At 40.7% G+C, this 12,530-nt stretch overlaps 1 protein-coding gene across 2 annotated transcripts; it reads right to left on the bottom strand.

Annotated features, from left to right (window-relative positions):
• Nucleotides 1–207: 207 nt before the first annotated feature.
• On the bottom strand, nucleotides 208–11,751 carry LOC124273879 (dentin sialophosphoprotein-like). 2 transcript variants are annotated; one of them, XM_046709225.1, is made up of 3 exons: nucleotides 11,665–11,749; nucleotides 10,241–10,315; nucleotides 208–5,728 (listed from the first exon to the last, which is right to left on the bottom strand). In XM_046709225.1, exon 3 carries the CDS (start codon nucleotides 5,629–5,631, stop codon nucleotides 1,978–1,980), a length of 3,654 nt encoding a protein of 1,217 aa, XP_046565181.1. In that variant the 5' UTR covers nucleotides 5,632–5,728; nucleotides 10,241–10,315; nucleotides 11,665–11,749; the 3' UTR covers nucleotides 208–1,977. The 2 variants fall into 2 exon arrangements, with proteins under 2 accessions (XP_046565181.1, XP_046565180.1); XM_046709224.1 differs by lacking the exon at nucleotides 10,241–10,315 and having other exon boundaries at nucleotides 11,665–11,751.
• Nucleotides 11,752–12,530: the final 779 nt, after the last annotated feature.

The raw sequence follows: 12,530 nt of genomic DNA, 5'->3' as shown, positions 1-12,530 counted from the left end.
GCATTGTTACTGTGACAAGACAAGAAACAGTTTAAAGTGCGTATTGGTTTTACGTCTCGTATTTCTTGTAGCTCAAGTACCTAGACCCGAACTGAACCGAAACTTTAGATAGCATAATACACGATTTTACATGATTACACGACAGAAATAAACTACATCAGCTTAGCATGTGTATAACGTCAAAACAATAATTACAAAGCTTAGGGGTTGATATTTAAATATGTTTTAATCAATAGTTGACAAAAAATATTAGAGTTCAAACAAAGAAGTTCGACATATTACAATCCAACCCCAGGTCTAATAATGCTCAAGCTAGTTAAAAATGTACACATATTAATAATACTTAATCAGCTAAATGTGAAAGGTACAAATGTCACTCTCGTCACAACACGTTCTGAATTCTTCGCTTTTCTTCCTCGGCCTACCCATGGACTCGTACATCGTTATCTGAGCTACAACGTTCTCATACCAAACAAAACCAAATAGTTTCAAAGGTATGTTATTTTTTCCCAAATACAAAAATTCATTTTGATTTCTGTTGAGAAAATATTACTCGTCAAATATACGCGATTTTCTATAAGAGCCGGGTTTTCGTCATGCAGAAAACAAAACTGCTCCTTTAATGTCGGAAATTGAACCAAAATAAAACAACAAGAACATCTGTCAATGGCGATAATCAACCTGGGCTTGGTCTTGGAAATACATAGCTGGTTTGATAGTATTATAGCATTTACTGGTGGTTCCAGAATCATCCCAAAAGTATTCAAAAGTAATTTCTGAACATAGGACGCGATTAGACGCCCCAAGATCTTTCCAGATCTTTGTTTATATATTACATCTCATTCCATGTTCCCAAATAAATCCAACCCTCTGTCATGAAGCGCAACAATAGTGTGAAAGTGTACAATGCAGATGGATATGCCATGATGCGGAGTGACTGCGGCGAACTGGAAGAAAATATTTGAAGCGAACGTAAAATCTCGTCTTCACACCCGAAGACTTAAATATCTGTGTCGATATCGTGTTTTGGAAGAATCTATTATCAATAAACAGGGGTACACGGTAGTGCACGTAGAGTTCATACTGGTACTGGCCAGTTCAGTTCGACATATTCATTGCAACTTGAACATCAACTGTTCAAGGATCAAACATTCTACCCCATGGTGTTGTAAAAGTTGGTTTGAAAGTCATTAAATTATCGCCTAATCCAGCGTGGGTAGAAAGATAAAGGACTTTCGTCATGGTAGCTTGTGGTAATTCAGAAATATATAGAAACTAATTTAATGAGCGATTTCCAGGCCAGCCTGGCTGAATGAAAGATCTGCGTCTTCCGAGATTGTATTGCCATGGTAACCTGCAGTTAAATCTAGTTCAATTACGTAAGGAAAAGTAGTTGAATGACTCGTTAATGAATTATGCTGTGATAGGAACGCAAGTCTTATGATGAAGTAACTGGGATAACGTTGTCATCAGTGTCAACTGTTGAACTGTAAACTGGGACAGTAAAATATAACACCAACCAACTCCTGGTGACTTGGGACCATAAATGTTAGAAAATAGTCACCTCGCTCACAGCCTTGAGGGACAATACTGGTTGTCTCAGTACATGTATTTTCGAGTTCCCAGTTAAGTAATGTACATGGTATCTTAATATTAACAGCACTTTCTTCTTACGTATTTAGATATACAGTGAAATTCCGTGAATGCGAACCGCATTAAGTCGAGTGAAACAAAATGACTAATGATTGGTTTGGAGTAATCTTTGAATGTGTGAGTAATCATGTGCAAGGAGGTGTTTTCGAATAAATGAGGTCCGTATTAACGAGGTTCACTGTATACAGAATCGTCTCCTCCCCCACCTCACTCCTGATTTGTATAATCAATATATTATTGATAAATCCCTTGAATAGCTGTCATACATTCATTATAATGTCATTTAATGTAGAATTCAAAAGTCAATTCATTAAGGAATACACGTTATTCAGTGATGGGTCTTTTATCCTCTGAGTCCATAGAATACTCGGGCGTTAAGGTGGCGTGCTCCACCTCCTCCTGTAGATGTTCCATTTGACGTCGCAGGTCCTGCAGATGTTGGTGGATGTCGTGCATCTGTTTCCGTGCATTCTGGAAGGTCGACGACGCCGCGTCCGCTGAGATCTCGATCTGTTTGAAACTCTCATCCGCTGTTGTGTAATCCTCCCAAAAGTCGTCACTGTCGTTGGTGTTGTTGTTATGTTGTGTGTTGTAGAAGGTGCAGCTGACGACGACTTCATTGCCATCAGGTTCACTGTAGCTACGACTGAATAACACCTCACTTGCACCATCATCTTCGTCGTCGGCATACATGCTGTCGGTACTGATATCATCTCTTTGTTCTGATATGTCTAAATCAGATTCTGTCCGGTCAGTGATAGCTGGGGACATCCTCGATCGCCGACTATTGAAATAATCCGGTGGCGACCTCAGTCCTTCCGAGCTTATAAAAGAGGGTAATGTTTCTTCGGTAGGGGTCCTGTCTTCCAAGTCCTCAAGAATATGCTTCACAGATAAGAGTTCACTGAAGGTCTCCTCGATTTCGGGAATTCGTCGAGAACATACCTCCAAACTGGAAGTGCTGGGATCTCCTGAAGATCTTGACCTGCTATCACAACTGTCATCAGAGTCATCATCACTCTCATATAGAGGTCGTGGCAAGAGGTATTCACTTTCCTTCAATGCGTTGTCATCAACTAATGCCACACTGTGGTCATCGGACAACTTTTCCACACTGACGCCAACAATATTTTCAAGTCCATAGGCTTCAATAACATCTTGGATCTGCTGAGACTCCCTCTTTGGAGGACTGTTCTCTTTTTCTGATTCATAAGTCTCACTGACAGTGTTCCCTTCATCGGATTTAGTCTTTGCTGCTGAATCATGCGTGTTTTCAACTTGCTTTAACTCAACAGGTATTTCTGGTTTCCTCACTACATTCCCCTGTGTGTCATTTTTGGATTTGCTTTTGTCTTTTCCACTCTTCTTTTTGCCTGATTTCCTCTTCTTCTTTGATTTTAAGGTACCGTCATCAATGATATATCCGTCTTTGTCTTCTATGTATGATTCATCAACTTTCTTCATGGAAATTGGAGAAACATCCTCAATTGTCTCAGCAGGTATAGATACAACTGATCTCTCAACAATTTTCACTGTAGCAGGTAAAATAGTTTCTTCAACAATTTCTTTGGGTGGACTTGTCTCTAGTCGCACCTCATGTTCAGGTGATACCTCTGGCGTCTTGGTTCCTATAGATCCATCCAAATCATCGCCAACAAGACCCATTGTTCCTAAATTCACAGGTCTAGGATCTGCATCCTCGGGATCAACACTATCTGAGAAATCTTTGAATCTGTCATCTATGTCTTCATCTTGACTTTGACTTTCCACTAGACTTGAAAGTCGTTTAAAAACTGTTTCACCAAACAGTTGGACCTCATTTAGTTGTGTTGTTTGTTCCAATGAGTCCAGTGCCTCTTCGTCCTCCTCATCTACTTCAGCAAGTGCATCCATAGCTGAGGGACTTGGGGGAGGTACATGCTTAGGTGATGCAGGCTCTGAAGGAGAAAGATTTTCACCCGCTTGATCAGTCCGTTCAGGTGTGCCCTGTTTTGTGTCATCAACCTTCCCATCACTTGTAACACTTTCGCTTGTTGCACTTTCACTGGTGTCTTTGAGAGGTTGGCCGTTTTCAATCTCATTTGTGCTTTTACTATCTGAGATTGATTTTATAACGTCAGAACTAACATCAGAAATGGCTACTTCTGGGGACATGGTGTTTGATTCGTCAGAAATATCTTCATTCACAGCCTCAGTATTCCTTCTGTTATCTTGAACTTGTTCTTCCATTTTTGTGATGGTATATTTAGACATGTCCAATAAAGGTTCAGAAATTTGACTTTTATCTTTCAATGTTTTCTCTGAATTGAGACATGTTGACGTTTGGTCGAGAATACTGTCTGTCACTGGCAGTTTTGCTTGACTGTTGTCAACTGCTTTTGAAAATGCACTTTCTGCACTTAGTTCTAAATTATCATTCACTGTGATTGTAGTATGTCCCGGGCTTTCAGAAGCGGAATCTATATTCCCCTTATCTCCAGAACTTACTCCCGTTGAATCTGAAGATTCTTTTATTAACGGAATGTCAGTTACACTTGTGTTAGTGTATCTATTCTTTTTCTTTTTCGATTTCTTTTTCGATTTTCCAGATTTCTTTGTTTTTTGTGCGTCTTTAGGTTTAGCACCCGATCCGCTGTTAATGACACATGATGTCGTCACAGAATGTTCGTGTGTATCAGCTTCAACAATGGCGCTTTGTTTAAGCGTGTCTGTGCCCCTCCCAGAAATATCTGTAGAATCCAGGCAATCCAAACTCCTAGCCTCTTCCCGAGTATCAAGTCCAATTTCTGCAAGAGTGGAAGTGGACGAATCAGATTTGGGGGGAGTGTCCCTCGAATCGGCTGCTTTTATCTTTGATACAACGCGTTTTGGTAAGGGTGACGAGTTTGATTGTACTGTTTTCCTGGCAATTCGTGGTGACAATGATGTTTCTTTTGATCGAGATGAATCAGTGTTTGTCTGCTTTCTTGATTCAAGTGAGCCATATTCTGTAAACTCCTTCTCAGAACAAATGTCAGCGAGGTTGTAAGACAGGTCAATACAGCTGATAAACATTTCATCCATCTGCTCCTCATCGATTGGCGTGTCATCATCCCGCAGCCATGGTGACACAGGGCACTCTTGAGAAGCACGGAGAGATATTTTTTCGCTGCCCACATTTAGTCTCTTTGCTTGAGGTGAGACTGTAGCTGCCTTATCATGTTTGATATCCTGAAGTGGTAGAGTGAAGCTGTCACTGTCCAGTACAGCCTGGCCTAGTGCCCTCTTTTTCTTTACGTTTCGTTTTCCTTTGCTTTCAGTTGTAGATGTTGTGGATGGCGGAGAAGCAGCAGCAGCACCTTCTTCCCCTGGAGGTCTGTCAGACAGATTGTCTATAATAGTTCTCTCAATTGACCGACCAAGCTCCTCCAACCTCTCAGTAGAGGTCTGGACCGGTGACTGTTTTGGTAAAACATATCGTTGGACTTGAGGAGTTGATAAAAGAGGAGTACTGTACCCGACTGTACTCACATCCGATTCGTCATCATGTGACCATGTACCTTGGGAACTTCCTGGACTTCCCAGAGGTGATCCAGAAGCCTGGGTTCCCAAGTCGGCCAAAACATCAGGTCTCTTAGATTTGGGTTTAGAACTTGAACTGGAAGGAGAGGCGCAGGCACCTGGACCATGTCCCGAAGAACCCTCTCCTTCAACATGTTGTGAATGTCTCTTTGATTTACCTTTGGACCTCTTCCCTTTTCGCTTGGGTTTGTCCTCAGGTTTCTCTGTATGCTTCTCGTCTTCTTTTTTCTTCTTCTTGTCTCCACCATGACGATTACCCATGGCGTCTAATTGCTCGGTATTTCCACTGTCAGAAGTGGGGGTCTTGGGAAGGACGTCTTCAGGAGACAGAGAGTCGGAAGCAGATAGGGACTGCAAAAGGCGGGAATCAAGAGCGGAAATGACAGTGTCGACGCTGTCGTCACTCTCGTCACTCATAAGCTTGTTTTGTTTCGCTTCTCCCTGGACAGAAGTTGAAGCACATGCGCCATGATGAAAGGTTTCCTCTTGGAGAAAACAGGGCCAAATTCAGATCCTGAAAACAACAAAATAGGATTTTAGTAACACATGTAATCCATAAAAATATTAACAAATGTTTGGGGTTTTTTAAATTCGGGAAGAATTGTTTAACTATGTCAAATTTGTCAAATTTAGAAAATCCTTTACAAAATCATCGAGGCTGAGCTGTATTCATTTTGGCACCGTGAACAGAATGATTTCCAGAGGACACACAGAGAAAGAAATACAAACCGGACATTATGCAACCCGACCACGTTTACTACAGAGCACGTATTTATTTTTTCATATTGTAGGAAAACAACGGAAATAAATTAGAATTTATGAATAGGTGGCATCTTGCTTATCAGATTATGGTTCATGGTTAGTACAAATATCATGTTTCTTAATAATGGTATTACACGACGTGGGATCTGAAAAATTGTTCCTCTTCAGTAATAGCGCACTGACATTGAGTTTGCATTTGAAGAGTCGATACCTGATATATATAGGAGTACAGTATGTGATATTGGACTACAGTACGTAATATAGGACTACAATATGTAATATAGGACTACCTTATGTACTATAGGACTACAGTTTGTAATATGGGAGTACAGCATGTAATATAGGAGTACAGTATGTAATATAGGACTACCTTATGCAATATAGGACTACAGTATGTAATATGGGAGTACAGCATGTAATATAGGACTACCTTATGTGATATAGGACTACAGTATGTAATATGGGAGTACAGCATGTAATATAGGAGTACAGTATGTAATATAAGACGACAGTATGATCACTAGTCCTCAATCCATAGTAAAACTGATGTGTAATAATAATAGCACGTTTTATGGAACAACATTTCAACAAGTGTTCTTCTATCTCACAGCCCGTGTGTTTAAATTACTAGTACTGTAAGTGTGCAAGTTTAAGATGTACAAGATCTACATATATAATGTATATACTGTGCAAAGGTGTCCTCTGCAGATACATTGACATATTCTTCAAACTACATAAACAAACACTGCCAAGATAACAATACAAACCGTTATCCTAGGACGTGCATATTACCAGTGTATACAAGGATGTAACTCATGTTTCCCTGGTGTAAAACCACAAGTGTGTTTATCAAACCAGTGTTAACCAGTACACTCCACCACTGGAAACTCAACTGGAAAACAATCAGGTATTCATAGGCCTGAGCAGCAAGCATCTGTGTATCTCTTTCCCCTGTCACGCCCATTAGCCTGTGGTCATACGATAGGCAGCCAGTATTTCACCTTTACAGACAGATCCTTGAAGACGTACAACGTATCTGACATTTCTGTGTAGCAGGATAAACAACAAGCACTGTGCTAGTCTCCGATAACTCCGCTATATGCGCTAAGTCATGGTAAATTCACTCCTGCCTTCCGTAATGTATTTACACAGCCACCAAAATTCTGACTCGATATTAGTGTAATTATTACGTAAACGGTTCTCGCATGTTTACTTTTACATTAGTTAACTAATTACGTATATTAATTCGGACTAAACCGGATCTAGATAAACAAATCCAAACATACTGTAGAATTGTCTGAATACAGAATAAAGTAAAGAAAAAGAAAGTATGCATTTGAAATTGGATTTTAACCAAACAATGATGTCCATGTCACATACACCACTATCCATACGTCGGCTTGATCTTTAGCCACCTTCAAACATGGGTGTATACTTTCTTCAGCCCGGCTGTCTGTGGGGGCAGTCAGTGGCTTCTTATGCTATACAGCAATGTACACGCGGGCAAATTATAATGAACTCACGATGAGTTGAGTTGAGTTGAGTTGAGTTGGGTTTTACTTCACATCGGCATTATTCCAGCCATATAGTGACGAGAACAAGTTTGCATTCATAAACATTGTAAGTAAACACTCAGAATGAGTTTTATTTCAAAAGCATATATACATTACATTGTCATTTAAATACCGAAAAAGTCATAGCACCAAATTTAAAAGCAGGCAATTCGTTAGTCACGATGAATGAATCGGGGACGAACATAATGAAACAGTTTGACGAGAAATGAAACATAGACGTGGTGATGGATACACATGGAATGAAGATGGTATTCACTATTCAGCAACGATATGCGTATCCCATTTACCATATACAACTTAATCGCTGTAGGAAATGATGTCTTACTCTTCAAACAGATGCCCATCTCACGGAAAGTATTTATCTTTGGTATCCAACAGTACAACCACTGTAACGCGATATGTTACAGCATACAATACAAATATTCTATCCAAATATGTGCCCTCAGTAAAATATACAAATTCTTGCTGATACAATTCAGTGTGACCTCACAATATAAGGCAGACATCTATTGACAACTGGATGAGCTCAACGCAGACTATTCATGTGAACACTGTAACCTCGGAAGTACAAGACTGTCCCTGTCAACACTGTAACCTCGGAATTATAAGGCTATTCCTATCAACACTGTAACCTCAGAAGTACACGTCTATTCCTGTCAACACTGTGGCCTAGGAAGTACAAGACTGTCCCTGTCAACACTGTAACCTCAGAAGTACACGTCTATTCCTGTCAACACTGTGGCCTCGGAAGTATAACAAGACTCTTCTTGTCAACACTGTAACCTCAGTAGTAAAACAGAGACTAACCAGGTCAACAGTGTAACCTCGGAAGTACAACACAGACGAACCCTGTCAACAATGTAGCCTCAGAAGTACGACACAGACTAACCCTGTCAACAGTGTAACCTCGGAAGTACAACACAGACTAACACTGTCAACAGTGTAACCTGGGAAGTACAACACAGACTAACACTGCATACATTATAACCTCGGAAGCTCGACACAGACTAACCCTGTCAACAGTGTAACCTCGGAAGTACAACACAGACTAACACTGTCAACAGTGTAACCTCGGAGGGAGTTTTAACCCTGTGAACAGCTGACCTCGGGAGGGAGTACAACACAGAAACCGATAAACGTGTGACCTTGACAATGCAACACTGACAAAGTCTGTCAACTGTCTGACCTCACTAATGCGGCAGAAACAATGTGACCTTAATACAACACAGACTGCCACCACGTGCAGCTAGGCAACAACGGTGTCACGTCGTCATAGCAATGCACCGACAATCAGCTGGAACACACCACGTGTACAAGGCTATGAGAAGAAGAACTGTGGTTTCCCTGGCGCAGATACCAGACAATGTAGATTTGGCTTGTAACACACTGCTTCCAAGTGCGCTTCTATTCACCGTGAAGCTTCAAGAAAACATAATAACTTCAAAGAGAAGTGACAGGTTTGGCAGGTAGTGAATGTACATAACAGGAATATATTCACTTGTCTGCAAGTAACCTGTTGCTGTATTACTAACACGTGTTGTTTTGGTCTCTCACGGCATGGTAGTTATGCAACATCCAACACTACCTTGGAAGAGAACGGGATCACAACTAATTATTACATACTTCGCTAAATATGTTCCTAGGTCGGATTACAGCTAACTTCACCTATACCTCGAACAAGCTACGCAATGCGCCCTTATTCTAAACCGACGGTGGGGATAAATGATACACTAGAAAACAGGACTTGACCCCAAAATTAGGAACTTTATCAAAATGTTACTAGGGTGAAAATAGTGTCCGAAACACTGCAGATTTAACGATCAAAACTTACCGAGTCAAATATGTTATAATACAATCATATAACCAGTCCTTGTTTGTCTCATCTTAACTACCACCAAGAAGAATTCTATACTCTCTTTTGCAGAGCGACAAGTCACTCATATTTCCGAAAGAAACACCAGTTTTGCTTTCGTCAGTAATTTCCATGCATTAGGATTTAATGGGTGAAAAAATGCTGTATGCGCGTGTTTCGTGAGAGAGAGAGAGAGAGAGAGAGAGAGAGTGAGTGAGTGAGTGAGTTTGTGTGTGTGTGTGTGTGTGTGTGTGTGTACTAGTCAGCATACAGGTCGGTCTAATTTTTCAACCATCTAATGAGACTTCACCCACAATTAATTCTGTTTTTCTTTGACAAGGAGTGCATATATTGAGGAGCACATATATTGGGAAACGATTCACTTTACTTCAAGTCAGCGTGATGGTTACACGGATCTCTTTCCCACGTAACTATTGCTTATTTTGCTACCACTATCGGTTTTGTATTGAGGACAGTCCAAGTTTTCAAACATCTATTGAAAATTCATGATCCACAATAAAATCTTACTTTGTTTGACATACAGTGCATCTTATAATATATTTAGCAGCACATTTACTGCTAAATGATTACGGTTACGTAAAGTCAACGTGATAGTTACACATATCTCTCTCACGGAACACAAGACTTTTGTGGTACCATTCTGTGGTGTCACTGTATTACGACGTCACGCGTATTGTGAGCACCTGGTGTTATCGTCAGTGGTCTATTCCTGTAGTCTTCACCTCAGTTTGGTCTTTTCTACCATTGGAATCTGTTTCGGTAGTTATCGACACTTATTCACTGGCGTTTTCTATTTGTATTAAGACGCAATACTCACATAATGTTGCGAACCAATTTCCGTTCATTGATGTCGATATCATATACCATTTTTGCAGTTACAAAATGATCACATCTGAAATGACATATAGTAGATGCATACATGAAAAGAATACCGTTAAGTCATTTGGGATATCTTCTGGGTTTCTATATAACGAATAATTGCATTTAGACGGAGTGATCAAATAATCACATAGCAAATCAAAACATCCTAAACTATATGAGTCAAATGGGACATGGATAGACCTGGGATGTACAGCACTCAGGAAGCTGACAATTGCTGTATGAACAATTACTGCAACATTTGACGGGCAGGACGTTCGCTAAGGTCAAGGACAAAGTGGACGCGATAACAATGACGTATTTCTATTCGACATTGTGGAGTAGATGACATCGCGGTGAGAATCTTTGTGTCACTATGACATGTCAGTATGACCTGTTCTGTCCTATGAAATCTAAATAACTTAATGTTATCATCTGCAAAATGTGAAAGTTCAAAGTGCAGCTGCTATGGCCGACATCAACAGGTGCGTATTGGACCCAAATCAGATAGTCCTGACATCTATCACTATCCTGACACTAATGTTTTGGGCGGACTTGTGGTTTCACTGTTTCTGACATATTACATAAATGATAGCGACTGGCATAACATCTCAAAGATAGCATAATCTCCCCTTGAAATCAAATACGTCACTGTGATACCATAACTCGCGTAATGCTTGTAATATTTTGGCAAAAGATGCAGAATTCTTTGCTTGGATCTCCCATACTAAATATTAACACTAGTGTTCTGGCTGCTTTCCTTCACTTGAAACGACGTATTTACGGCATTCTGTGTATGGTACATTTGTAAGTATGTTATTCGCGTAGCAATACGTGGTATTAATGCATCGTCCAGTATTACACACAATATCTTGTAAGAGTCATAAACACCAGACAAATAACAACTAGTTCGTGTTGTGGGCTCACGGCAGCAAGAGTATAGCTCTTGTCTGATACATAAAAAATAGCTTGATATATAAATAGCTCAAGGTAAATCATACTTTCTGGTAAACATAAGCATACTTTAGACAACAAATTGTTGTTACCTGCTCAGAATACACAACGTCTGATAGCTACATACATTTAGGGTGACTATAAGGTTGGGATGCGTGGACACCGTGACTCAGGGTAGATACATGGATGAAAAACACACTCTCACGTGAACAGCTTTCACAAACAAGCAGCCCCCTCTTCGTCCGCCATTACTTACTTATCTCCGCTGTTTATGCACAGCACTATCCGTGTTCTGACGAAAACGGTCAGCGGCGTTAAACACAAAACATAGTTCCACGGTATCAGCGCAAGTTTACCTTCAATATGGCTGAATGACCAGTACGTAATGGATGACCTTAACTAACAGATAGCGTAAAATCTATGCCTTACCATTCAGCGAAATCTTTTCCTGCGAGGAATTTGGCCCTGTTCTGCCAAGCCTTCCCTGTCATCCGAGCCCAAGTACAGGCAGACATACTGCTGCTATATATAGAACCGGAGCGTTGGCAGCAGATGCAACACGACCTTTCACCTTTACTCGCGAGCGCCGCTCGTGTGGTGCGCACGTTACAATATGCGCCAGTATGTACCCTCAATGAGAACGGTTTGGCGCTGAGCTGAAGATAACATCTCAGATGCTTGGTTAAAACTTTCCCCTTTTAAACGCCGTTTCGCTATTTCAAACTTCATATTGTCTGCCTGGCTATCAGGCAGGTGCAGACAAACTCCAGACAGATTTCCAACGCTTCAGTCTTGGCGGGGTTGACGTTTAGTAATGTGAGAGTAATAGTCAGCATACCAAGTCATGTAGCATTAACTGAAACTGATACATAAACTGTATATGACCGCTGACCGAACCAGTTTATTCAGGATATAGCAGTTGCGTCCCTTGTGCGCGTCAGAAACCTACGACAGGATCGAATCCCGGTTGGTCCAATTTGTTTCTAGGGTTGTTACCAAAGTATTCAACTTCTGAGACCCGCATCAATTGATGAGACCTTGCCTCACTCACTCAGTCAGTATACAGCAAATTATTTAGCAAACATGTGACTTTATTCAAACATATAACGCCATCATAGTCCATGGCGAATCGGGGGAACATGTAGGTCCACAGCAACCCGGGTCTGTAATAGTGTATGTTGCATTGGTCGTCGTTCATGCGGCCATTCGCTGGTTGACCAGATACGACTGTAGTTAATTACTGTTCATCGTTGGTATGTCCTCAGAAAACAATGCACGTTGTAGGTTCCAACCAA

The sequence above is a fragment of the Haliotis rubra genome, unplaced genomic scaffold, assembly GCF_003918875.1.
Source record: "Haliotis rubra isolate DU_JTF1 unplaced genomic scaffold, ASM391887v1 Scf185, whole genome shotgun sequence".
NCBI lineage: Eukaryota > Metazoa > Mollusca > Gastropoda > Lepetellida > Haliotidae > Haliotis > Haliotis rubra.
This window is presented reverse-complemented; position numbering and strand designations above follow the sequence as displayed.